Raw genomic sequence first — 26,696 nt, 5'->3', positions numbered from 1 at the left:
GCTCCTCCCCTGCTGGGAAGGCCAGCCACCACACCCACAACTGTGGCCCCGGGGGCCTGATTAAAAGCTTTTGCAATAAATGTGCACTGAAGTTAATTGTCTGTTATTACAAGGGCTGGGAAGGAAGGTGTCTGAGTTCCAAAGAAAAGCATAAATGGTGTGTTAAAATGGTCAGGTCCTCCTGGGTGTCTTGACATGGCTCAAGTGTGGCGGCTGGGGAGGAGGGAGGGAGGATCTGCATTTATTCCAGGGTCACAAGACCCAGCAAGGAAATCTTGGAGTTCATGATTAAGGGACATCCACTCTGCTTGTCCAAGGGAGAAACCAAAGGTGTCTCTGGGTCACCTCCAGTCTCCCCCTGGGCATCGTGGAGTTCTTTTCTCTGGGAGAGGGGACTGTCGATCACTCTCCTCAGCAGACCCTGATTTGGTGATGGTGGCAGGGAGGCAGGTGGTACACCGCCTCACTAGCTAGCTCCTGGAAGTGGGTGTCGACCAAGGGGGAGAGGACCAGATGTGGAGAGGACCAGATGTGGCGAGGACGTCGTGGCCTCTGTACGCCTCCTGCCCAGGTGGCAGAGGGGCCGAGACTGGCCTGGAGCCAGAGCCCATGTGGTGGCCGCGCGCCCCTCCCCGCGGCTCGAGCCCTCCCACTTCCTCGGAGTGGGCCGCCTCGGCTGGCTGTCAGGGAGCGGGCGCCGAGCGCAGTGCAGGCTCCTGGCGCCGCACTGAGGAGGCTGCTGCTCTGGCCTGTCGCCTCCGCCGCCGCTCTGTGCCCGCAACCCGCCGCAGCGCTGCGGGCCATGGACCTGCCCAGGGGCCTCGTGGTGGCCTGGGCGCTCAGCCTGTGGCCAGGTACGTGTCCCCGCTTGCCTTCCCTAGTCCTCGGAAGTCCCTCCCTGGCCCGCTGGGGCCTCGGATCCAGATGCTAGGAGAGGGACACGATGCGCCTCCTAGGGTCGGTCCTTGGCTGTTCTTGGGGTCGTGGGTCCCCTGGGAACTGACTGCCGTTTAGGACTCCAAGTTCAGCAAAAGAGCGAGTAGCGCGGAGGCAACTTAGAGCCCGCAGTTCGGTGTGTTTGGGAAAAGTTGAAGAGGCTTAAGTTGAAAAGAGCCGAGGGCTGGTGACTCTGCCGGGCGCCTTGGGTCCCGGAGGACGGTGCTGGGGGAACTCGGCATCACAGGAGCGTGAAAGGCGCGCTTTCCGGACTGGGAAAGAGAACCCGACGCGCCGGGCGAGGGTGTCTCGGCTGCCCTCCTGCCTGGCTGTAGGGGAGCATCCCGGAGTTTGGAGAGTCAGGCGCCGCAGCCCGGGAGGCTGGGGTGGGAGGCCCGGGAGCGAAAAGCTGCCGAGAATTCCTCTGATTGTGGAGCGACCCCAGGGCGTTCGGCCCCTCGTCGGTAGTAAGCCCTGATCTGCCCGGGGCACGGGCGGTTGGGCACAAACCCGCAAACTAGGACCTCGGGAAAAGTTACCTGACACCCGGGTAGGAATAGGGCAGCGCCCCCACAACCCGCGCTCGGAATTATGCAATTATTCAATAATCCCGGGAAGCCGCAGTCGCCGAGACGCACGTAGCCGCCTAATGTACTCCAGGTGTCGGGGCGCGGCTGGGAACCAGAGTCCGGCAGAAACCAGAACTGGGCTCTCCGCACAGGGCACCTAATCTCAGGCCTTGGCACAATCCCGGGTCACACTGGGCGGCCGCCAGCGGCGCTGTTTTGTGGCGGGAGAAAGTTTTCGGGGTTCCTCTTCTGCGTGGCGGAATGCTCCTGCAAGGTCCAGCGCCAGCTGAAGCACTGACCGGGTGTGGGCGCCTGGACTCTCCTCCCTTTCGGCGTGGCTCCAGACTTTCGCTGGAGCCAGTAGTGGGATCTGACGCGGTGGCAGCGAGAGAGGTGCCTTTTGGGAGCGCAGGTGAAGACTCTCCAACCCTCTCCCCAGTCTGCACACTCCATAGGAAACAAGTGCGCCCTCCTGTCGTTGTATAGCAAACTTCTGGGAGGTCCTGTAGTTGAAAGGGCTTCCAGCTGAGGGGTTCAGTTTAGATCTTAGAGTGACAGTTTAAAACGAACATTAATGTGTGAAGTTTGGATTTGGGGAAAAGGCAGGGAAGAGCTGCCACCAGGCCGACAAACACCTAGAAATTAGTTACAGGGGCAGAACCCACTCTAGCTGATTTAGATGGGAGAAGGGTGACATCAGGAACTGTCCTTAAATCACTAGAAATCCAGTCACAGGAAAAGGAACCCACTCCTGTGTGCCAGATATGTTGCCCCATAACCTGAGATGGAATGGCTGCCTTCCAAGCTAGAGATAGTCTCAACTAAGCAAGCTAAGAGCAAAAAGGCTTTGGAATCAGACCCGGCTTTCAGTTCCGGCTCCATGGCCCATGTCTATACAGCCCTGCACTGGTTCTGTGACCTCTCCAACAGGTTTCCTTTTGGGAACAATGGAGGTAGAAATCTGAGTTGGTAAAGTTGTAGAGTCGAGTAAGTGAAGCAAAGTAAGGAAAGCTAACACTGGGCTTGGTGCACAGTAGGGCTCAGTCAATGGTTGTTAATGTTGTTGTCATTCAAGAAAGAGGTGGTAAAGGACAGTGGCATTAAAGAGCCTCTGAAGACACAGAATTTGTGACTCAGAGTTCCCTGTATATGGAGAAAACCACTCCTCCGTTATGTCTGGTCAATTTGGGTTCTTGAAATATGGGATTCATTAAACATATCAATCAATGTTGAAACAGCGGACATCTGCTTGCAAGGAGCTGGGGGTAGGGTCTAAGCATGTGTGCAATCTGGGCCTTGCCCATAGCCGAGGACAAAGTAAGACCAGGGAGAGCTAAATAGAAGTGCCAGGGAGGCAACAGAGCAGAGAAACTTGGGGCTATTCAGATGAGAGAAGTTCAATGTCAGTTGAATAAGCAAGGGCAACTTCCTGGAAGAGGAGATGTAATTTGAATGGAACTCTGAAAGAGTGTGTAGAGTGGGTGTGACTTAAAGTGAGACTGTTCATGTTTTAGAGTACTAAAGAGGGGGAAAAAGGTGGATACTTTAAATCCACAGAGATGACACTGGTCAGTCTGGACTCTATAGACCAAAAGGATCTCAGGGGTCATTGGGTCCATTCCTCAGGAACCAGGGCATTATTGATATTGATTTGTCACCTGTGTGTCAAGTAGATGCAACGTCAAGTGAATGCAAGAAACTTGCCTACTGGTGGTGGCACAGTTTGGTTGGAACAGGGACTGGCTAGAGGCCGGGTTGGGAGTGAGTTGTCACTAAGACAATTTTGAGTTCAGAGCTTCTACCTTTTCAGAGATCCTGCTGCAGAGTGGACAAGATGATGGGGTAGACAAAGCTAACAAGAAAGCCTCTTTTAAAAAGTCCAGAGGCATTTATGGTTGATAGAGAGAGTAGATCCATTGACCAGAACTTTCAATCACAATACATCTGTAGTAAGGGTGATGATTCTTTAAAAAATGCACCTGAGCACCTGTTATCTGCCAAACTCCATAAAGACACAAGACAGGATCAGACACAAAGTGGGGGTGAAGGCTCAGGAGTCTCACTGCTGTGATCCAGCTCTGCCAGTTAGGGCTATCTGCCCTTAGCAAATTACTACATGGTTCTGTGCCTCAATTTCCTGCAAAGTGGGGATAATACTAGAACTTACAAAGTTATCATGAAGATCAAATAAACATATTTACATACCATGCTGGGAAATTGCCAGACACATATTAAGCACTCACTGAAGTTCTTTCTTCTCCATCATCATCATCCTTTTGCCAGAAACATACCTTTCAAACTCAAGTCTGTAAGAGAAGTCTAAGGGAAGTCTGTTGGAGACTCAGAGGAGACACACATGCAAGCACTCTAAATAAACCAAACTTCTCTAACTTGGGAGATGCAGTTTGTCAGTGTCACTTTGCCTCCCCTTTGTCTACTTGCTAGGAGATTATTGGTCGAGACCCTCAGGCACTGTGAGCTGAGGCACATGGCATGGAGGTTCTGGGGTTCTAAGGAGATGGGGTGGAGCCTGCCCTCTTTCTGATATATGCCAGGAGCCAAAATAAGCCAAGGCCTCCCCAGCCCCTCCCTCCAAGGACCTGGCCTAAAGTCTTGACCACCGTGAGAACCCACCATACCCCTCATCTCTACCATGGACCCCCAAAGTTGGGATGCAAATCTTGTCCTTCCCATCATTCCCAGCCCACCCACACAGGTCTGTGGGCCCTGGAGGGACTCAGTGTCTCCCCTCACCCTTGCTCTCTCTGAATCTCCCTCGCTTCCCTCCTCACTCTTCCCCAACAGCAGGGCACGTCCTTCTTCCTCAACCCCCTCAGCCTGCCACAACCCTTAGGCTTAGGAGAAAACCGAGCTCTGAGCTGGCTTGGCGTGGCTCTTACTATGCAGAAGGGAGTTCATTTGAAGAATTTAAGAAATTCATTTTTCTCTCCACGAGACTCGATCTGGGGTACTATCATCTCACCACAGACTTCAATCTTCCTTTGGAGTCAAATTTGGTCATTGTTGGAGTGTGCCTGCAAGGAGGCGTCGTCATGATCCTCCCCAGACGGTGGCCTTTGGCCGACTCCGAGAAGGCCAGCTACAAAACAAGCTTTAAAAATGTTCCAGTGCACTTCAAAAAATGACATCTCTGCCACTCACTGCGTGCCCCTTCCGCTCCCTACCCCCAAATCTAGGGCTCTCACCAGGATCTGTAGTCATTCACAATATTTTCCCTGAAGCACTTGTGAGCTCAAGACTCGCGCACCCTTAGCATGGAGAGCTTGCTATAGTGAGCCATGGTGAGGTGGGACTGTCCCCAGCTTTACCGTGTCAATCCTAACCAACTGAAATCCCAGGAGTTTGTTCCCAGTGAAGGGAGAAAGGTTTGGGGGAGCCTAGAATGGGTCATCTTGTAAACCCAAAGGAAATGAGCACCAAAAAGTTCAGTGGAGTGTTTTCACATTGGATACTTAAGACTAAGATGTGTGAAATCTCACTTGGAAGGAAAAGTCGGAGTGGACTAATCCCCTCCCGCCCTCTCTCAGTTCTCCCTTCACCTGAACACTGACCTGGTACCCTCACCAAGCAGCAGCAATAATCAGTGCATGCAAGGCTCAGGAGCCAGGTCACCTGCATTCGAATCCTTTCTAGTTGGGTCACCCTGGATAAGCCCCCCAGGGGCTCAGTTTTCTCAGCTGTAAAATGGGTAGAATAACTTCCCAAGTCCATGCTCAGGTTAATGACCCATATGTGATTCATTCATATCACACGCACAGAGCAGCATCTGGCTTCCAGGAAGCTCTCAGATCACAGAGCAGTTTTTATCCTTTCGGTCACTTATCATTTGCTGTGCACACACTTTCTCACATCTCAGTTAGACCTTGCAACCACGGCATGAAGTCACTACTATGATCTCCAGGGTACAGGAGTGAAGAAAAATGAACAGTCCAAGACCATGTGGATAAAGTTAAGAGGCAGCGTCAGGATTTGCCTGACCCCAAAGCCACAGCTCTGATTCATACACGATACATTCTCTCTTTGGAAAATGGGCCTGGAAGGCATAGAGGGACACCATGGGGCTCTGGCAAAGGAGCTGACTTCAGGGAAAATGAAATCAGGGTGCCAACAATCAACCTCGCCGCCCACGAGCGGGGTGCCTGCCCCTTCAGACTCAGTTACACATTGAGTCCTCCATGCAAGATGCTGGCTTGGTGAAACGGGGTCCTCACAGGTACCTCGTGGCCTGAGATCCTCTCCTTCTCGCTACCACAGATCAGAACCCACAGGGGCTCGACCACTTGCCCCAAGTGCCTTGATATCCTGGGACACTGACTGCCCAAGGGTTCCCACTCAGCCCATTCTCCTCCCCAGCCTGCCCTGCCCGCTTCCATTCCCCTAATCAGAACCTGCTCTGAGCTTCAGGCCTAATGAGTTAATTCATGCTGGTCAGTGCTAATGAGTAAGGACAACTCAAAGTGTCCTACCCAAAGGGATTTGCATTTTAATCGGGCTGTGCCTTAAGCCAAAGGAATAAAGAGGGTACCAGGGCACTTCAGGCACCAGGACAATAGGAAAAGGGCAAAGGAAACAGGGGAGGCAGGGGTCCAGCCAATCAGCGCCCTATCCTGGCCCTTGTCACTGACAGACAACCTCTTCCTATAAGGTAGAGGAACCCAGTCTGTGGCTTGGATGGTGCAGCTCTAAAGCGGGCAGAGGTTTTTCTACGTGGCATGTGGGTGAGTTGGGGAAGTTGCTATAGCAACACGCTTCAGGATTCGAAACAGGATGACACAGAGAAGGGGTTCCTGCCTCTGAAGCTGGGACTCACAGCTTTCTTCCCCCACCAGCAGCATCACCCAGCTGAGCCAGACTACCAGAAATCCTGACCCTGTGGATTTCCACAGTCCGTCTCTTCTCTATAGATCAGAGGTCTGGGCCTCAAGAAAGCCATGGAAAAATCATGAAATGGGCTCATGGGTGCACATCCCACCAACAGTCTGCAAAGAGTGTTCCTTCCTCTGTTAGGAGAGGATGTGCCCATTAGATGGATGGGGAGACTGAGGCTCCTAAAGGTACTGATTTCCTGTGATTTTCCCAAGATCACATGGGGACTCAGGACTAGGTCTTCTGACCAAGAGTGAGGTTTAGACACTAATTTGCTACACCCAGCAGGGGAACTTAAGGAATAAATAATACTTTGGTCAGAGAAATAATAATCTATCATAAGATTTTTCAACACTGGTGGCAGTCAAGTCATGCAAGGTCACTGTAATCATTCTGGGGTGTCCCTAATCTCCACTATCCTCCTTCTCAGCCTAGTCCATTCCCAGGCCCTCACCTCCTCTTCTTTCTAGGAAGGCCACAAAACAGTCTCCATTTCCTCTCCTTGTGCTGGGGCTGCTCTTTTCCCTCATAGTCAGTGATTGGTGGTGATCATCAAGTCCCTTAGCAGACAGAGTTCCTCTCCAAGTTCATTCACACCACTTGCAGGACCCACTGCAAAATGGAAACGTGAGGCCCTTTGTTTTAAAATTATAGAAAATTTCAAGAAGTTCACAGTAGAGCATTAAGCCAAAAGTGAGGACTCCTGAATTTGGGTCCCTCAGCTACTGCATAGTCACATGTCCCTGAAGCCAGCCCTGCTCACATGTCCTGCCTACAGGTCTATCATTTAGCAAGAAGGACACATGATCCCACTTTACAGATGAAGAACTGAGTGACTTGTCTATTTCAGCAACATGTTCTGAGCACCCATGTAGCCCAGGCACCTCAGGTTCTGGAGATTCCAAATTAGATACGACATAGCCTCTGCCTTGGGAAATGTGGGAGTGGGGAGCAGTCCACAGATCCCTGATGCAGGGCTCATGCGAGGTGCTGGTGTGCATGGAGGGCAGGGGTGTCCATGGAGCAGCTCTAAAGGCACACAGATCATTTTGAAGTCCTGAAATCCCAGAGACACTTCTGTCTCCAGTGACTTTGAGAATCTTTGGAGGACCTCTGAGAATGTGATGCTGGGCTCTGGAGCAGCCACCTTGGCAACGTTGAGAAGCTAGGACTTGCAGTATTGGCCTTTCCACAACCCCAGGGCTTGCAGTGGGTTGTTCTGCTGGGCTAATTCTTCTGAAGAACTGGGTCCCTTTTACCTGCCCACTTCAGGCCCCCTCGGGGTCTATCATGGGATGGTGGATGATCCATGCTAGGAGGCACTAAAGGGCTGTCCTCGACCCTGGTGGAAGTGGGAATGATGGCATGAAGCAGAGCCTTTGCCTGGGCCCTGCCCCCATGCACTGTCACTCCACCAGGGCCCTGCAGTGGGGATTTTTAAGATCCCCCAAAATTCTATTGGCAGCCTAGGCTGAGGCTCACGGATGTAACCGAAACCCAACTGCCAATCAAGCAGAGGAGAAAAGGTCATCCAGGGAAAGGAAACAAATTGCTCAGGCCCCACAGCACATCAGTAGTAATCCAAGATGACCTAGTGCTCCTGGGCAGGAGTCCCCTCTGGTGCTGCCAGCCTGAAGTTGGGTGGCTTCCGTGGCCGGGCAGGGCTGCACGTAACGCCTGAGTCAGGTTGAGAAGCTGAGCGCTCAGTGAAATTTAGGGGTGTGATTCAGTGATTGGGGAGTTATTCGTTGGTGACACTGTCCCCTACTAGGCCATAAGCTACTTGATCACTATGTGGCACCACGTGGGAAAATCAAGACAATCAAAGAGTAGCTGGGGGAGGTCAAATTGGCTGAGGGTCCCTGTCAGAGCTGCCCCTAGGCCTCTGAGCAGCACAGGGGCGGAGGATGGGGGAGGTTCCAGCCGGGTGGGAAGGGGCCATTAAGTCGTTTCTAGGTCGCACTGATGTTTGTTGAGTGTTCAGGTGAAGCTTCTGATTTTGATGGGGCACTGGCAAAGCTAAGCCAGATTAGGTGAGGAAGCAATGCTTCACTAAGGAGAAAGAGCCACTGGCCTGGGGGGCAGAGTGGAGGAGCCTAGGACCTGCCCCAGGGCCCCACCCTGACCTCAGGTCTCACAGTCCCTCTTGCCCCCATCTGTCCAAATCTTTCTCAACAGCAGCTAAAGTGGGGCTAAAATACAACCTGAGTGTATGCTATGCCTTCTTAAACCTTCAGTGACTCCCTTCTGCCTTTGGGTTAAGTCTGGACTCTTGAACGAATCTAGCCAGATCTTGAATGGCTGGCCCTCATTTCCATCAGGACTCACTGCTTGCAGGACCACAGGCACGGACCTGCTCAGCCCTACAGCACCCCATCCAGACTGAGCTTCTCCAACGTGCCCAAACACAAGAGCTGCCTCCAGCCTGCACTCAGACTGTCCCCTGTAGCCCTCTCAACCCTGCCCCTCCTTTTTCCTGGCTACCTCCACTGATTCCTCAGATCTCCATTTGGCCTTCTAAAAGCCTCGGGTCCTTTAGTCAAACCCTGGGCCCCCTCATGTGATCTCAAAGTATCCAGTTCTTGCTCACCAAACAGTATTTCGCCTGCCTGAACACCTTCCCCATTATGCTAAGAGCAGATGCCACGTCTCAGATCCACCACTGCACCCTGAGTTCTTGCACAGTGCTAGATACAACAGGTGCCATGTAGTGAATGAATGGAAGAACCACCTGTCAAGGAAACAGAGACATTTAAGGGCAGGACAGAAGTCTGAAATATCTTTGCACTTGTACTTGATAAATAATAATACAAGGGAAGAAGTAATACAGCTTATAAGATAGCTACAGATGGAGGACTCTGAGGTTGGAAGGGTGGGAGACAGATTTTTTTTTTCAAGAAGGATTTACTTGTCAGCAAAGGAGGTGAGTAGAGAGTATATTGAAGCAAAGCACCTGAGGGTGGGTCAGTAGGATGCTGGGGCATGTACTGTGGGGAACTGCAAGAATGCAGCTGTGGGCTAAAGCCACTGAGAAAGAAGCCAAATGCCAACTAGAGCATTTGGATCAGCAGATGGGAGCCGTTGAAGTGTTCTGAGGGAGGGTAGGGACACGTTCTAATCTACATTTGGAGCTGCTTCCTGAGGAGGGTACACGTGACAGGATGACAGTGGCAAGCAGGTGGAATGATAGGAAGCACCCAGCACTCTACCACTGGACTAAATCCCAGCCCAAGTGATAGGCAAGTGGTGCCCCTGACCCGAGGAAAGTGCAGAGATGAGGAGGTTCAAGGAGGGGAAATGGAGTCAGTTCTGGACACATTGCCCTGGTGGAGTTTGTGAGGCAGGAGGAGGCAGTTGGCATGTTGCTGGGAGGTTGGAAGCCAGTCTAACTCTGAGCATTTTGACCGGTAGCCATCATACAGCCGGGCCTGAGTGAGAGCAAGCATCCCATAGCATGGAGCCTCTGTCCCCCATCCCCTTTTTGGGCCCAGAAGCAGTGATTCATGCCCCAAACTTAAGGAGAACTCAGATTCTGGTTTTAAAAGCCTTTTAGAGCAGAAGAAACCATCGAGAGCACCAGGCCAGACCACAAGCCAAACATCAGCTGTGGAATGTGCTTGCTGCTGACGGAGAGGCCAGCCAGGGGCAGAGGCCCTGGCAGGCTTCATGAGAGGCCCTGCCGGCAGGCCTGAATGTGGTCAAATTGTCCCCAAGATGGTCTCTGCTCTTTCCTCTCTTTTCAGTGTTGATCGGCCTGCATCCCATCTAGCACATCGTAAACCCACCCTCTAATGCCCACCCCTGCCCCCCAGCCTGGTCCACATCACACTTGGTTTTACACAGTGGAAACCTAGGTGTATAGTGATTTCCTAGGCAAGAAGTGAGGGTGGAGCAGAAGTTTCAGATGCCTCATTTCCCACAAAAGGTAGTGATTCAGACATCAACCATACACTGCAGAAGGTAGCCATGTTATTTGGTACCCAAGAAGGAGCTGGAAGTGCCTGGAGAAGCTGGCAGGGGCTGAGCACAGACCCCAGGTTAGGGACCAATCTCTGGGAGCTCTCTGACATGAATCCTCTGTGGTGCTTTAGTATATGACAGGAACTCCATCATACAGATGGAAAGACTGGGTCTGAGCCCAAAAAGTCCATATTAAGAGCATGTTCCACTGACATGGAGTTTCGATATTGGCCTTGACACTTATTAAGTGTGTAACCTTGAGCAAGTGACTTCCTCTCTTTAGACTGTGTAATGAAAATTACAGTGCTACCTTGTAATCCTGACTTGTAGAGTTAGTATAAAATTGGAAATACTACCCAATAACAAAACGTCTGGCAGGAATGGAACGCTCAACAAATATTAACAGCAACACTAGCTAACTTAGAAGTTAAGTTACTTGGACAAGATCACCCAGGTGATAGTCACAGCTTTGCATTCAAATCAGGCAGTCTGATTCCAGGGACTGTGATTCTGAGAGGTCAAATGACTGTTGCTAATCAAGACAACCAGAACCCAAACCTAGATCTGATCATCTGGAAGGCCATCTTCTTTCCTGACTTTTTGTTGCATTTTTTGTTGTTTCTTGTTTATTTGTGTATGTGTGTGTGTTACTAGGAATCAAACCCAGGGCTTCATGCTTCGTAGGCAAGCACTCCCCAGTCCAAAGCCATCTTCTTCATGCACACAATTCTGGTTGTATCTGTGTAACCCCTTGATTACTTTCCTTTAATGGTTTTCTTTAATGTTAACCTTAAATCAACTCAGTATTTTCACAGAACCTCATCCCAAGCAATAAGTGCTGGAAAAATCTAGAATATGATTTGCTTGTAATTTTAAAACACCCATTAAATAAATACATGTGTAATCAAGTTTTAAAGTTCCCTCTTGTTCAACCTAAACTCCTCTCACCATGGGAACACTGGGTTCCTCTGGGTGGGAAGGACAAATCTCCTGCGTTCCTATCACCCAGAACTGAAGTGCTGTGGGGGTCAGGTGTGACTGGGGGACTCGTTATGAAATGGACCTGGACTGTCCCATCTCCCTGGGGTGATTCCAGGGCTGCCCTGGTGCTTTCTCCTTGGAGCTTTGGTCAAGGTCTTCTCAAAGGCCAGCAGCTCCTTGGGACTCTTTGTGGAGCCCCTGGGGAAGCTGGCAGGTGTTCAGGCATTGGGAAGGCCATTTTCTTTTGTGCCGGGCCTGTGTTAGGGGAAGGCCCAGGAGTATTTCCCACCCCCAGGCAGCCAGTCCCATGCTGTTTCTGGCTGCTGTCTGGGTGGCCCCACTAGGCTGGTCTCCATTGCTGAGGGTAGGCCAGGGAGAAGGAGCCTTCCCAAGTACCCACTCATGAAGGCAAAGGAATTTTTTACATGGAACCTGAGGGGAGTCCAAATCAGTCCATTGCTCTTACAAAAGAAGGAAAAAAAAAACCCTCACCAACAAATCTTTTTAGTAGAGGCTAAAGAAGGGAGGAACTTGCTGCTTTTCTTCACTCTGGCAACTCTAGAAAGGCCTCCTCTTCCAGGAAGCCCTCCTAGACCACTGCCAAAAGAAAAAAAAAAAAAAACAACTATCATATTTCTGTGGACTTCACTGTCTGGTCTTATCAGCAGCACGCCTGCTCTTCACAAGGCTGCCTGGATCCCTTGGGTAATGGGCTCTGTTCACTTCCTTCTCTCTCATTTTCTCTTCCCCTGGGAATCATTGCACCTTCTTGCCCACACACCCCTCATAAGCACTTGACACTGTCCCAGAAGTGTGTGCCAGCTAGTGCCCTCTCTTCAGGCTGGGCTCTGCTCAGTTTTCTAGGTGAGAAAACTCCTGCAAATTCATTCATACAGAGGAGTTCAGGCCTGACAGAGCAGTAGACTCCCGCTTTCCCCTACCCCTGCGCCACTGCTTAGAGATTACTCACTAGAGGCTGCTTGAAAGGAACCATAACTCAGCCCAGCTGGACAATCTAGTCCAACCCTGAATGTTACAAAGCGGGGCTGGTCTCCATCTCTCACTAATAGGACTTTCAAGCCTAAGGTAATGGCAAAGCCCTGGAGTCAAGATGAGGGCCCCGGGGTCAAGATTGGACTCTGGTACCAAATTTGAGTGAGTCACGTGCCCTCTCAAGACTTCCATTCAGTCACTTCTAAAATAAACATTTGGCCTTCATGCTTCTAAAAACCCTTTAGGGGTTATGCTTCCGTGCTTCTATGGACATTTCCTGAGCCAGATCTTTGGCTCTGGTTATAAAGCCTTATGTGCATGAACAAGCAGTTAACAACAGGGACTCTATTTTAAAACAATTTGCTCTAGTGCACAGGTGGACACAGTGCAGGCTTGGCCCTTGCTCATCCATACATCCAAGATTAGTCTTGGGTCTCAGAGGCCCCTGAGAGTTCCAGCACCCAGCACCCAGACATCCTAACAGAGTCTGAACATCCAGACAAGGGACCATCTATGGCTTGCCACCCTCCAAAGATGGGAAACTTACCACCTCGCAAGGCAGTCCTTCAATTTCTAGCAAAGGCAGATGAACTCCTGGGGCCCTCGACACCTTTAAGGACCTACAGTGGCAGTAGGCAATTAAGATGGCTTTGCAACCAGGAAAGACGGCCCAATACTGAAGACTGGAAGGACCTCTGCATGACCATCAGAGAACCGAAACACTTCCACTCCCCAGTGCCCCACCACACCGAGCCCAGGCAGTGGCATCTGGTGCATCTGTGTTGAGCCCTGAGCAGCCAGAAAACTTTTCAGATGGGTGTGGGTACCCATGGTAGGGCGAGCCCCACTGACTTGGAAGGGAAGGGCCCCCACGGTTCCTTTTTTAGTTTACATTCAAAGAGCTGGGTCAGACTGGCCCGTCAGTTCTCTGGGTCCTTATTACCCTACTTCCTCTCTTCCAAGGGAAAGCCCTGCCACAAATTGCATATCTTGGGCTTTGTCTTGCTCTTACTTTGCCCGAACACTCTCGGAGCTGGGGCTAATCTTGGATGCCCAGGGCTCTTGATCCATACACCCATGACAAGTGGTACACAAGTTTAGGAACTGGAAGACTGAAACCAAACTGTCTGAGCTCCTTGAGTTGGTTAGTATGCCAGCTACCCATTTCAGCTCCTTTTGAAATGGCCTGTGGTCAGGATCAGAGTAGGCAGGACCACCACGTACAGCTATACAGGTCGCGCATTGCATAACTTACATCAACTACAATGTAAACAGCGCCCTGTGCAGTTGGTGTGATACAGAGACCCTAGGAGTGAGGGAGTACAGAGGATGATAAAAGCAGACATAGATGGACTTCTTGGAAACCTACAAAGGGACTTAGGGATAGGACAACTAGTTCAGTGTGTGCCTTTTCAGAAAAGGAAACTGAGGGCCAAGGAGAGGAAGAAACTGGTTCAAAGTTGCAAGTAAGGTAGAAGCCATGCTGGAATTAGAACTAGGGTTTCTGAAGCCAAATGCAGTCCCTCTCTGAGGCTCTCAGTATCACACTCCCCTTCAGCCCTTAGTTGGCAGGTTAGAGTCTTAGAGGCCTGAACACTCACATTCATTTTTTATTGCCTCTTTTGCAAATGTATATTGATCACTTATCGTGCACTAAGCATTGTTCCACATGCTGAGGATGAAGTGGGGACACAGAAATGGTCCCTTCCACTGGAGTGCTGGTGAATGTTGAACAATGAATTCTGGCTCTTGGGATAAAGTGGAAGAGTTCTTATTTGTAGCATTTGCCCATTTCCCTGGTGTAAATCCTCTCATCATGATCAATTTCAAGCTACCCAGGTGACATCATGGAATTGGAAGATGGCACCCCATCAGCTCTTGTAAGCAGGCTCCAGCACATGCTGGTCCTTCCCTTTGTTTGACTTAAACTCCAGTGAGAGATGAGACAGAGTTCAAGGAAGCAAACAGGTCTTACAAGCACCTGTGATTATTTTTATTTGTAAAAGGAAAAAAGATGTGGTGAGGAAGAATAATGGATTCTCCATAGCCTGTTCAGAGATGTTTCAGAGGCTCGGACATTAAAACTGGAGGATGAGGAGAAACCAGCTGAGCAAAGATCTCAGGAAGCCTGTCCCAGGCAAAGGAACATCTAGGGCAAAGATGCCGAGGTAGTAAAAGGGCTTGGTGTGTTTGAGCAGTGGAGAGGAAGATAGTAATGGCGACACTCGTGGTGTCGAAGGCAGGCCCCGCAGCACTGGGAAAGCCTGGGGAAGGTCTGGGATCTATTCTAAATGCTCTGAGGACTCCAGAGGTGTTAAGCAAGAAAATGCCACCATTTTTAAAAAATCACTCTGGCTGCTGCAAAGTGCAGAGCAAAAATAGAATGGAGCACCCAGTTAGATTTGCCAAAATGACAAATGACAAGAATGGCCTGGTCTAAGGGACAACAAAGGAGACAGAGGAGAGTGGCCACACTGGAGAGGACCTGAAGGGTAGAACCTGCAGGATTTGCTGATGGGAAGTAAGTCACGGGAAACGACTTCTGAGCCTCTGACTTGCAGGTCGGGGAGGTGGGCATGCCATTCCCTAGCATGGGGAGGCTGGGAGAGAAACGAGTTTGGAAAAGAAAACCAAGGGTTCCTTCTTGGACAAGAGAAAATGCCCTGCAGGCAGCTGGACATTGGTAGTGGGGCTCCCAGAGCAACCTGAGTTAACCTGGGGCGGAAGGGGGTTCTCGAGAGCCTGGGCCACTTCGAGGGTGGCGGGGGTGGGGAGTGAGGCACAGCCCAAGGTTCACACCGTTGGCGAGAATCTGCAAGGACAGGTCTGTGGTCACAACTCTTGAGACTTCAGTTTTCCACCCAACCTGGGGTGTGTGTGTGTGTGTGTGTGTGTGTGTGTGTGTGTGTTGTGTGTGTGTGTTTTAGTTGATTAAGACTCGATTGTACTTTAAATGCAGAGATTCATAATATTGCTATTGCTACTTTTATGTCCTTCATAGCAGTTCTTGAAAGCTTAAGGGAAGAGCTCCATCTTGATCAATTTCCCTACTTAGAGAAAAGGATAAATGATATAAGACAGAAAAGTTCACTAGCTTTCATAAAACTGTGACTTTAGTCTTACAGGGGGTGATCCATGTGTCCTCTGAAGGCATAAGATGATTCTCCAGAACTGGAAGGAAAAACTATGTTAATTAGGGCCAATTTCAGTTTGCTGTTTTCAATTTTCAGGCCTGTTTTCCATGATCTTGACATCTGCTTAACCAGCACCTTGGCAAACTCCCGATTTCTCAAAGCAATGAAAAGGGGCTCCGTGGCTCTCACCAGCACTTGCTATTTCTCTCAGGATGCTTCTATGAGTGCCATTTCAACCTGCGTGCCACCTGCCTTCAAAAGCGTTGGGTCTCCTCCACAGCCCAGGGAAGGTGTCCCCACCACCACGCAGGCTGCCAGTTCCTGCTTGCTGGCTTCTGACTTAGAGAATTCTTCCTTATCTAGTGCTGCAAGTGCCTTGGAGACTTGAGGGGAGGTCATCGTGATAATATTAGCAACCATTAGTTCCTTTAGCACCGCGTACGACACGGAGGGAATGCACAGGGATAGTCGTTTTCTGTCCAGATGACTGCAGTATGGGAGAGAGGTAGGCAGGAGGCAGGGTGAGGCAGGGTCCTCCGAGGTCGCGCCAGGGCCTGGCTGGAGGGAAGGGAGGCTGCACTGACAGTGGGCCGCAGGTGAAGGGCAGGCTGCCCTGTGCCTCTCCACTCGGCTCCTTCCAGGCTGGAGGTGATGTGAACTTGGCGAGCTGGTGCCAGGCAGCACATCTTTACCAATAAGGCCGGTGGAGTCCTCAGAACTCTGGGCTAAGGTGGACCTAGAAGCCGTCCCGTGAGGACACCCAGCCTCCTTGTCCCACCCAGGAGAGAGCTTCCCCATTCCCCCGTGTTCTTTTTTCACACATTTAACATTCAAGAGGCCGTGCTAATCCCTCTAGATCCAGGGCCCTTCCTCTTGGGCTGTGACCACAGCCTCCCCTGAAACAGGCGCTGCTTCTAACCGCTGGCGCACTCAGGGCCACTGGCTGCCAGAAGAGCCATGGGTGTGGACTGGGGACCTGCTGTTTCCCAAATGAGCTAATTTCCCTGAGAGACTCCTGTAAGAATCGAGGGTGTGCGAGGTGACGCCTTTCCATGGGGCATCCTCACTGCCATCCCCCTTCTCCCGTCCTTCTCTGGCCAGGCCTAGCCAGTCTTCCATGCAGGCGGGCCTCTGTCCCTTAATCTGGACTGTCAGGAGAAATTGTCCCTGCCACTCTTCTCCCTGCCGGTCTTGTCCACACTGCGTGATTCCTGGACTCTGCGCCTAGGAGTGCACTTGGCCCGGCTTCTCCCAGGGCAGAGTCACAGCCTTTATGAAGGCCTGGAGGCCAAGGGAATGAGGCCTGGCCAGAGACAAGGCTCTCCCCTGCTTCTTCACCAGCGGGAAAGAGGAGGAAGGACAGTGGTTGGCTGGTGAGCTCAGTGGTTGGAGGAATATGAAGTGGATGGGCTCTGTGGTGGTCCGTTCAGAGAAGGCTGCAGGAGGTCCCAGGAGGGCAGGCACTGGGTGGAGAAGTCAGGCGCTTGTGTTGATTACAGAAGTGAGAACACAGGTGGGCTTTTTCAAGACTGAAGGGGGCTCATCCCTTTCCTTGGAAGACCCAAGAGTGGGAGAATTTGCTCTAAAGCAGAAGAGGGCATCTGGGCCTGGTGCTAGGAACCGGCTGGTGTCACCAGAGCAGCTTCAGTAAAGGCAACCTCTGACTCGAACAGCAGGGCAGGGCAGGCAGGTGCTAACTAACCCCTGTGGGGGCTGGGGGAGCAGCTTACCTCCAGGAGTGGCTTCAAGCTGAGGACACTGCTGGAGGGGAGGTAGGAAATGTTACTGGTCCTGGAGGCAGTCTGATAGAGTCTCGCAGGAGAAACACCCCCTGCTCACCCATGGTCTGCAAGACCCTCCCCTCAGGGGGAGATGAATTTGGAAATAGATCCAAAGGAAAAAAAAGAATACAGACTTAGGACATCAGAACTGTAAACATTTTTAGGCCACCAGGGAGACTGATGCCCAGAGAGGGGAAGTATCTTGTTCAAGGTCACTCAGCCAATAAGTGGCAGAACCCAGGAGAAAAACCAAGTTTCCTGATGCCCAGCCTAGTTCTTACCACAGCGGTCTTAGTACCTACGAGCTGGGTGCCAGATATCCACGTCTCCATTTCTGAGTCCTAGAACCAGCTGTCTTAAAGTCAGAATTCTACCCTTTGGCCTTTGACAACCATATCTCCCCACCTTCCCTAGCTTCTCCCCTACCTAGAAGACCCTAAGGAGAGAGGCTCCTTGATATTCCAGTGCCACATAGTTCTATTATCAAGGAGTCAGAGTATACGGCCTGGGGTCCACAATTTCTTAACTAAGAGGGTCTAATGTGAACCATGATGACCTTCTACCTACTCGCCCTAAATCTCATTGAGATTTTCAGGGCACAGTCCAGCCCCAGGGCTGGGCAGGGCTTCCTGGGAAAAGGTGATCACACTCCTGGACCCTCACCAAGGTCTCTGTCTTTCTGACATCTAATGTGTCCAGAAGCCCCAGCCAGAGAAGGCCCCACCGCCAAGTCCCCATGGTGCAAGTGAGGGGCGGGGAGCTGGTCTGGAGAGTGCAGAGCATTTGATGATGATTTTCTCTAATACTTTCCTTTGGCTTAGGAATGCAAAATATTATCATTTTTGCCTGGAGATTTCCCTTCCCAAATGCACTTGGCTCTGGCCCGCATTGAGATGAGTTTGCGTTCTTCCCGCAGCCTGGGCTCCAATCCTAAATTGTTTGCAGAGACTCGAGACAGATGCTTTTGTGCTGACAACTGGAAGTCAGCTGTGTGTTTGTCCAAAAGAACCTACTGATGTGTGCCAGGGCTGCACCTTAGTTGTCAGAGGCTGAAGCTCTCCTTTTACAGATGGTAAATGGGGCCCCAGAGAGGCATGGTGACTCCCCATGACACAGACAAGTTAATGACAAGGCGATGTTAGAACTGAGATCGCCCTGCCCCTGCCCAAACTCCTCTTGGCTTTGCTTCAGATAATATTGACTTAAAAACCTGTCCATAGGCCCCCAGCATGGCTGTGGACTCTGAAGACCACAAATCATGTCTTACCCCACTGGCGACCCCATGTTCTGCATGCCACCTGGAGAACCCTAGACCCAAACAGACGATGACGGAAGTGAGGTCTGATGGGGACTGATGGGGAGTAGAGAGGGTTAGAAGAACCACTGGTGACCTTGGACAACTCCCGCCTTTCTCTGGACCTTACTTTTCTCACCTACAGCACCAAGGTCTTAAACTCAATAGAGTGGTTCTCAAACTGTATTCCAGGGAACCCTAAAGTGCCAAGGAAAATGCTGTAAATTTGCTCCTGAGGGTGGAAAACTATGACTTGTTCCTGCATCCACCCTCAGCATCAACCTTTTGTGTCTACTTGGATTCACTGAGAAAAACAAGGTTTAGGGACCGACAGATGATTTGATCTCTAAGATCCCTGCTTACTCATAAAAGTATAATCCTAGTAAGTTCCCTGATGATACCTGCTGCACGCTGCCTTCCGCCCAGTGGTAACTTGTCTGGTAGGGAGCTCCTGTTGCATGGTGACTAGAAAGAAAGAAAATGAGGTAGAGGAGGCCTCGTGCCATGGGGGCTGTCCTGCAGCGCAGGGCTGCTCCAGAGCCCAGGGTCCCGGGCTGGTTAGGGCTGGCTGTGTGGGTCTGCGTCTGCATCTGCCACTCCCTGAGTGGGGCAGGCAGCCCAGCTATCAGGCCTGGCGCGTAGCTGAGTAGAGAGGGGCTGTGGCTTGCGCGGGGCCACACTGCTCCCTGACAGGCTAGGTGCAGTCAGGCCTAATGTCGAGGTTCCCCCGGGAGATCCTGAGGAGGGAACGACTAGGCTACTATCCCAGAAGTCTTGAGTCCCCAGATCCCCAGCTTCCCATGTCCCTGTGTCTCTGTCCATCCAGGCAGGTGGTGGAATCTCTGTGCCTCCGTTTCCTCACTTTGAAAACAGGGATCATGAAACATCTGCCAGTTGGACTGTTGTAAAGATACACGCACTGCTACTTCTGACTACCTTGCAGTGGTGTTCAGAGGGTCTGTGGGTGGGGGTGGTTGAGCAGAGCTGAATTTTCTACTCTAATTCAGCACATGTTACTGAGCACCTTCTATGCCCAGAGTCCTGGGGTAGGAATAAGGAGCTGAATAAAACCCAGTCCCTGTGCTCACTCTGCCCAGAGTCCTGGGATGAATGGATGTGTTAATGCGGTCGGTTAGCAAAGATACACGAAACGCACTTGGGCGGGGCTCAGGCAGAGCTGCTGCCCCCGAGAGGCTCACAGTCCAGGGCCATGTCCCCATCAGCCAGGTAGCTATCTGTGGGAAGGAACCGCACGCTTCTAGCCCACCTGGAACTTCCCAGGTCAGGGCCCAGACGCCCACCTGCCTCAGGCCTCCCAGAGCCAGTGGTGACCCCAGGGTCTCCTTGGAGAAGGTGGATCCCCTGCTTCTCCCCAGGGTCGGAGGGCTCCCTGAGCTGTAGTACCTCCTCTCTGGGGGAGTGCTCTTCCCTCAACTAGCTAGAAGCTTCCCTGCTTAGAGGACCAGGCCGCCCCATCCCAACTTTGATATCTCACAAGTGCTTAGAGGAGCCCAGAAGAGGGCCTGGAGACTCCAGCCATGCCCCCAAACTTGGCCTTGCTTTTCCAGGTGCCTATCTTTGCAACAGTGCCTCCTGGGTAAAGAGAAGCCTGGCTGGCAACAGGGCAAGAACCATCAGTTCTTGTTATTTGCTTGGGCAAAAGGGCAGCCACGCAAATGGTGCAGATCAGCCAGGCATCTAGACCTCCGCTCTTTCTTGCTTTGGAACGTGCTGTGTGTTTCCATAGCAGCAGGAAGTCCGCTTTGCCCACCTTTTTGCTTAGGATGTGTCAGAGTCCTCTCTCCCTCCCGCTCTTCTGTCTAGGATTCATGTTCAGATGTGAAGATTCTTAGGACCCAAGTAAAATTGGGAAGAGGGAGATAGCAAAAGGGATGTTTGGTGAAATTTCTAGCCTCCTTCACCCACCTCTGCTCCCACCACACCAGGAAAATGGAAGCTCAGGCTGACCCAGCCAGCATAGAGGAGGCCCGGAGATCCAGGTGAGGTCCAGATTGTGGACCGGGGGCTGAGATGCCCACAGCTAGTTTCACCCAGAAGCTTCCTCTTGCTATCAACTCAAACCCAGGCTCATCCTGACAACCAGGGCCCAGGGGACTCTGGCTCCTTCCTGCTTTACTTAGTCTCCCTGTGCTATCTCTTATAATCAGGGAGTCACCTGAGTCTAGCAAGAAGGAACCAAGGGACCCGGGTAAAACTGGCAAGAGGGCGATAGTACCAGAGACCTAGGGTGGGTGGGTTTTGAACAAGGGGCAGATTGGAGGACTGTTCTGGGTGAGGTCACTGAGGTGAACATTCAGGAACTGAGACAGTGGATGGCTCCTGAGGAAAGGAAGGCTCCACAGGGGCGGCTGCGCTCAGGACCCATGAGGACCTGGGATGCACACTGTCACTTCCTAGTGACCTTGGCCACGTGCCTACTTTTGCACCTCCATTTCCTCACCTTAAAGTAAGAATAATAACATTCTACTTCTAAAAGTTGTTGTAAGGAGTAGATAAATTAGAATAGAGTCTGGTACACGATATTTGCTCTGTACATGTGTTACTTGTATGATTGTTATCAAGGTGGTAGGGGATGGTTAGCACCTAAGGCAGGGGGCCACCAAGGCAGGAAGAAGCCACCAGGTACTGCTTCTGAGAACAGGTTCTCAGAAGGTGCAAACAAGTCTATCTGCATCTTCTGGACACAAGGTAAAGATAAAAAGCCACTCAAGGATGTACCCTGAATAAGCCCAATAAGAGGAGGGAGGTAGGCTCTGAGGAGCTCACAGGAGGCCATTGTAGCCCTGGGAGTGGGTCACACTGTGGCAGAAGTGTGAGGAGGGAAGAAAGACCTGGGTAAAGACACTGAGGGGGCTGAGGGCAGGAGCTTGGAGCTGCCTCCAGTGAGTCCTGATGGGGAGACAGGTGTGATCACAGGAGCACACAGGCTGCGGAGAGTTACCAGCTGTGATAGAGAGAGGTTGCCAGTTACCTGCTAGTGACGAGATCATAACACAAGATCCCAGGCAACCAAGGTGTCAGGAAGGCCTCCTGGAGCAGGTGGGAGGATGCAACATTTGTGCTGAGGTTTGCTGACGGAAGTTCATCAGAGGCTCACAAGGGAAGGGCATGTGCAAAGGCCCCAAGGCAGAGGAGGCCAGGTGTATCAGGGGTTTAGAATTGTGATCTGGTGACAGGCCCACAGGAGCCAGAAGGAAACGCACATCAGATGAGGTCAGGGAGGCTGAGGGTCTCCCAAGATCCTTAGGAAGTTACTGGGGAGGAGGAGGGAGGCGAGGATGGACTGTCACAGGGTGGGCACTTGGCTAGCCTGGAGCAACAGGTTGACAAGAGCTGTGCTCCCCTGCTGGCACTTCCCCAGCTCTTGGGCCCATGACTGCCCCACATGCTGAGAGGTGGTGGCCCCCCTTCGCCTGTGGCCAGTGAGTTTGAGAATTCTGAGCCCCCAGTGATGTTCAAGCCCAAGGCTATGGCTCTGGGCCCCTCTTGGGATGAACCGATGCTTTTTTTAAAGCCAGATAAGATTCTGAGAAAGGGAGCAGCAGCTGATGTAACTTTGGCCACCATCCACAGAAGAGCAGCCCAGGAATTGTGGTTTCTCCCCCTCTGTCATCAATCTCCAGGGCAGAAAAGTGGCAAGCGGCCCGGCCAGGCCCCTAACGTCTCTGCAATTGGCCTGTTGATTCCCATCAAAAGCAAAGTTGTTTTGTTTTGTTGGTATTTGGGGGCCATAAATCTCTGAGAAGAGTTCATTCCCTAAGTATGAAAACCATCGCCATCAGAGACGGCCAGAGATCTTGTCGGGAGCCGAGGTCAGAGACGGATGGACTTGACGTAATTTTTAGGAAATCCATTCTCCGGTTGGTTTGGTTTGGTGAGAAGCACATGCCCGCTGGACCCTGGGAGGAAACCAGCACTTTGTAACCTGATGCTTCTTCCCCATGGCCAGATTTCACTAATCCTATCCCCAGGAAAGTAGGGGGGCAGGACCAGTCCTAGAGAGAGCCCAAGTGAAGACACCCAGCTCCCACCACAGGATGGAGCACAAGCAGCCCTGCCGGCCCCTGAGGCAGGGAGGGGCGGCCTCATCTCTGAAAAGAATCTTTTCTTCTCCCCAGAGGGTCTTTCCTGTGAAAGGCTGAGCTCCCAGAGAAAGCGGCCCAGCACCCTAACACCCCACACTGTTTAGTCCTGTTCCCAGCTAACCTGTTCCCTGCTGAGTGATTGACACGAGATTTAATTGATTGGTGTAAAATTAGTGTTTAGAAGCCTAGAAGAGGTGACGTGGGTGCTCAGGAAACATTCTTCTCTGTTCCCTTTTCCTTGACGATGGGAGACAGTGTTCCAGCAAATGAAGAGGCCTGGTCTCTAATTATTCAGTCAACCAATGTGTCTGAACTAGTACTGAGACCCCTCAGTGAGAATGTAGTGGTCTCCTGGCCCTTAGAGGACCGAAGACGTTATAAAATGGCAGCCATGTGACCATAAACAAATAAATGATTTGTTGGTTGTATATGTTACCAATAAATATGCAACATGTTTGTAAAAAGTGCTCTGAGGACAAGTGAAGTCGACTTAGGGGAGAGAGGGTGGGGTGGCCTGGGATGGATAGGCCGGCGTGGAAACAGAGCCTCTAATAACCAGGGGCAGGGCCACGTGGCTCATGGGAGGAGGGTAACGCAGACAGCAGGCACAGCCAGGACAGAGAGGCTGGGCAGAGAGCGGGTCTGACACAATCAAGGGACAGTAAGAGTGGCCATGTGGCTAGAGCTGAGGGGCAGAGGGGACAGGGTAGGAAAAGAGTGGAGGCGGGGTTGGTGGCAAGGAGGGCCTTGCAGAAAGAAGTTTGGCTTTGCTGTGAGTGGGGTGGGCAATGGATTGACGAAGAGGGTGGAGTGAGGAGTGACAGATTCTGACAGGTCTTGCAAGGGTCCCTCTGGCCTTGGTTGCACAAGAAGTACTAATAGAAGACTCAGGATGGAGAAGACCCCAAAGATGCAATGTATGACTTCATCTTCACTGGCCCTCCCCCTCTGCGGTCTAAAGAGATGGGTGGTCTGGATTTCCCGATGGCCACATCTGCCTCCTGCTTTTTCTGCCCCATCTCCGCCTGCTGGGCTCAGATGCAGGAAGGGGAACACCTCATCTCCATGGGGCTCCAGAGAGCCAGATAAAGTGTGGCCCCACAGCCAGGCCTGTGTACATGCGCGTATGTGATGTGTGTGTGTGGTGTGTGTGTGTGTGTGTGTGTGTGTGTGTGTGTGTGTGTGTGTGTGTTTTCATCCCTGGAACAAAATTTGAGAGAGGGTGAGTTTCTCTCTAGAACCTCAAATCAATTTCTTTGACCCCCATGTGCCCACCAGTCTCCTGGATCTGCCTGGGTGAACCTGGTGTCTCTCTCTCCTCTGTGCCATGCTCTCACAGGTTAGAGACCTGCACTCCTTCACCACTGCCCCCCTCACTCTCCTCCATGCTCCCCTGCCCAGAGTCCCCTTCCCAAGGCTGCCTGCTGCTGGCCAACTGAGAAGCCCATGCACGGCGCAGGCTTTGTGAAGAAGGCACTGATGGACCAACACACTTCTTCCGTCCCACTTTGAAGTGGCTCCCTCCACCACTCAAGGACCCTAACACTAAATTCATGTGTCATGTCAGGTTGGGAATCATGAAGTCAAGGTTGACAGCTGCATAGTCCGATGATGCCACTGTCATCTCCTGTACCCACAGCAGGTACTACTCACCCAGACCTAACCTCAGAATCTTTCCTTTTTTATGTTTGTATTGGTGCATTACAATTATGCATAATGGTGGGATTCATTGTCATACATTTGTTCATGACCGTGATATAACAGTATAATTTGGTTAACCTCATTCCCTAGTATTTCCCCTTACCCTCTCCTGCTCCCTCCCCCAGTCTCTGACTTCTACTCTACTGATCTCCCTTCAATATTCATGAGATCCCCACCTAACATTTTTTTTTCCTTTTTTTCTCTAACTAGCACATATCAGAGAAAAACATATGATCCTGGACTTTCTGAGTTTGGCTTCTTTTGTTTAACCTAGCATTCTCAAGTTCCATCCATTTTCCTCCTAACAACGTAATTTCTTTCTTCTTTATGTCTGAATAAAACTCCATTGTGTATGTATACCACATTTTCTTTATTCACTCATCCACTGATAGAAACCTGGGCTGATTCCATAGTTTGGCTATTGTGACTTGTGCTGCTATAAACATGGGTATGCATATATTGCTATAGTATGCTGACTTTAATTCCTTAGAATGGATTCCAAAGGGTAGAATAGCTGGGTCATAAGGTGGTTCCATGCCTAGTTTTTTTTTTTTTTTTGTTTGTTTGTTTGTTTGAAGCTACAGATGGACAGAATGCCTTTATTTTATCTGTTATGTGGTGCTGAGGATGGAATCCAGTGCCTCACACTTGCTAGGCAAGCTCTCTACCACTGAGCCACCCACCAGCCCCCATGCCTCATCTTTTGAGGAACATCCATATTGATTGTACTAATTGACAATCCCACCAACAATATAAAGTGTTTCTCTTTTCCACATCCTACTCTCCAACATTTATTATTATTTGTACTCTTGATGGCTGTCATTCTAATTGGAGATGAAATCTCTGTGTAGTTTTGATTTGCATTTTTCTAATTGCTAAATATATTGGACATGTTTTCATATATTTGTTGGCCATCTGTATTTCTTCTGGAAAGTGTCTGTTTAGTTCATTTGCCCATTTATTAATTGGGTTATTTAGTTTTTGGTGTTAAGCTTTTTGAATGCTGTATATATATTATGGATATTAATCCTCCATCAGAGAATAGCTAGCAAAGATTTTCTCCCATTCTGTAGGTCCTCTCTTCACGTTCTTAATTGTTTCCTTTGCTGTGCAGAAGCTTTGCAATTTGATGCATTTGTTAATTTTGATATTATTTCCCGAGCGTTAGGAGTCCTAATGAGGAAATCACCCGCGCCTATATGCTGGTGTGTCAGCCCTCTGTTGTCTTCAGCAGTTGCATAGTCTCTGGTCTAACTCCTAGGTCTTGCTCCATTATGAGTTGATTTTGTGCAGGGTGACAGATAGGGGTCTAGTCTCATTCTTCCTCGTGTGGATAACCAGTTTTCCCAGCACCGTTTGTTTAAGTCTGTCTTTTTGTCAATGTATATTTGGGGCACCTTTATCAAGGATCAGACAACCGTAGATGTGTGGGTTTTTCAGAATCTTTTTTAACTCTGTGCTTCCAACAGTTCAAATAATTGGCCTGGGTAAAAGAGATAGAACATATCTGACATCCCTACACTAAGGTCTTCCCATTTTCCCTCTGGGGGACTTTAATTCTTTGGCTCCGGTGATAGAACTTTGGGTGACTCTATCAGCTTGCTGGGCAATGAAAGGAGGAGTTGAAGACACCACTTGTTTCAGCAGAGTAGACCCTGTTCAAGTGGGCGTCCCATGGCGTGACCCTCAGGCACACAGTCCAGGGGGCCAGTGCCCAGGGAAGTATGCAGGAGGTGCTCAGCAGGGACGAGCCTCAGCTTCAGAGTCCCCACCTGGCAGGCTGTGGGATCTAGGGCAGGTCAGTTAACCTCCCTCACCCTGGATTTTCCCTGTGCTGCCCGCCCCACCGGGAGATGAATGGTGACACATGTGAGTGTTCTTTGAAATGTACAGAGTGTACTACATGTGAGAGGAGTGGAAATGATCAAAGTTTTATTCTGCGGGTTCATTTTGCTAATCTGAAAGTTTTGACTAGTGGCAAGTTCCCAGCCCTTAAGTCCCATGAGTCCCCAGGTTGGTGGTCCTGTCAGTGCTGATGGCCAGACAGAGGTGGTGCCTCGGTGAGCTTTAGGCCAGCAGGTCTTGAAAATGCCTAGGGGAGAATGGTGTTGCAGAGCAGGCATCTGAGGTCCTAGGTCTAATGTGTCCCCTGACCCACTGTGCCCCTGGACAAACCTCTTAGCCTCTCTGGTGCTATGCCAAGTGCTTCTGCCTGGCTCATTCTCCCAAGGTCCTATGAGGGTAAATGATGGTAGACGGGAGGACACCCAGAAAACCAAAATTCCATCTTAGTTGGCTTTCTGTTTCAGTAACAAAATACCTGAGACTAGATGACTTATAAAGAAAAGAGTTTC

The 26,696-nt window shown here is 50.8% G+C and overlaps 1 protein-coding gene across 1 annotated transcript in view; it reads left to right on the top strand.

Annotated features, from left to right (window-relative positions):
• Nucleotides 1–546: 546 nt before the first annotated feature.
• The window catches only part of ITGA11 (integrin subunit alpha 11), a 110,003-nt gene continuing 83,853 nt past the window's right edge, over nucleotides 547–26,696 (top strand). The window contains exon 1 of the mRNA XM_079129577.1: nucleotides 547–854. Within this exon, the coding sequence (XP_078985703.1) occupies nucleotides 803–854 (52 nt within the window). The 5' untranslated portion in view covers nucleotides 547–802. The remainder of the gene's footprint in view (nucleotides 855–26,696) is intronic.

Source organism: Sciurus vulgaris (genome assembly GCF_902686455.1).
Source record: "Sciurus vulgaris genome assembly, chromosome: 2".
Lineage (NCBI taxonomy): Eukaryota > Metazoa > Chordata > Mammalia > Rodentia > Sciuridae > Sciurus > Sciurus vulgaris.
This window is presented reverse-complemented; position numbering and strand designations above follow the sequence as displayed.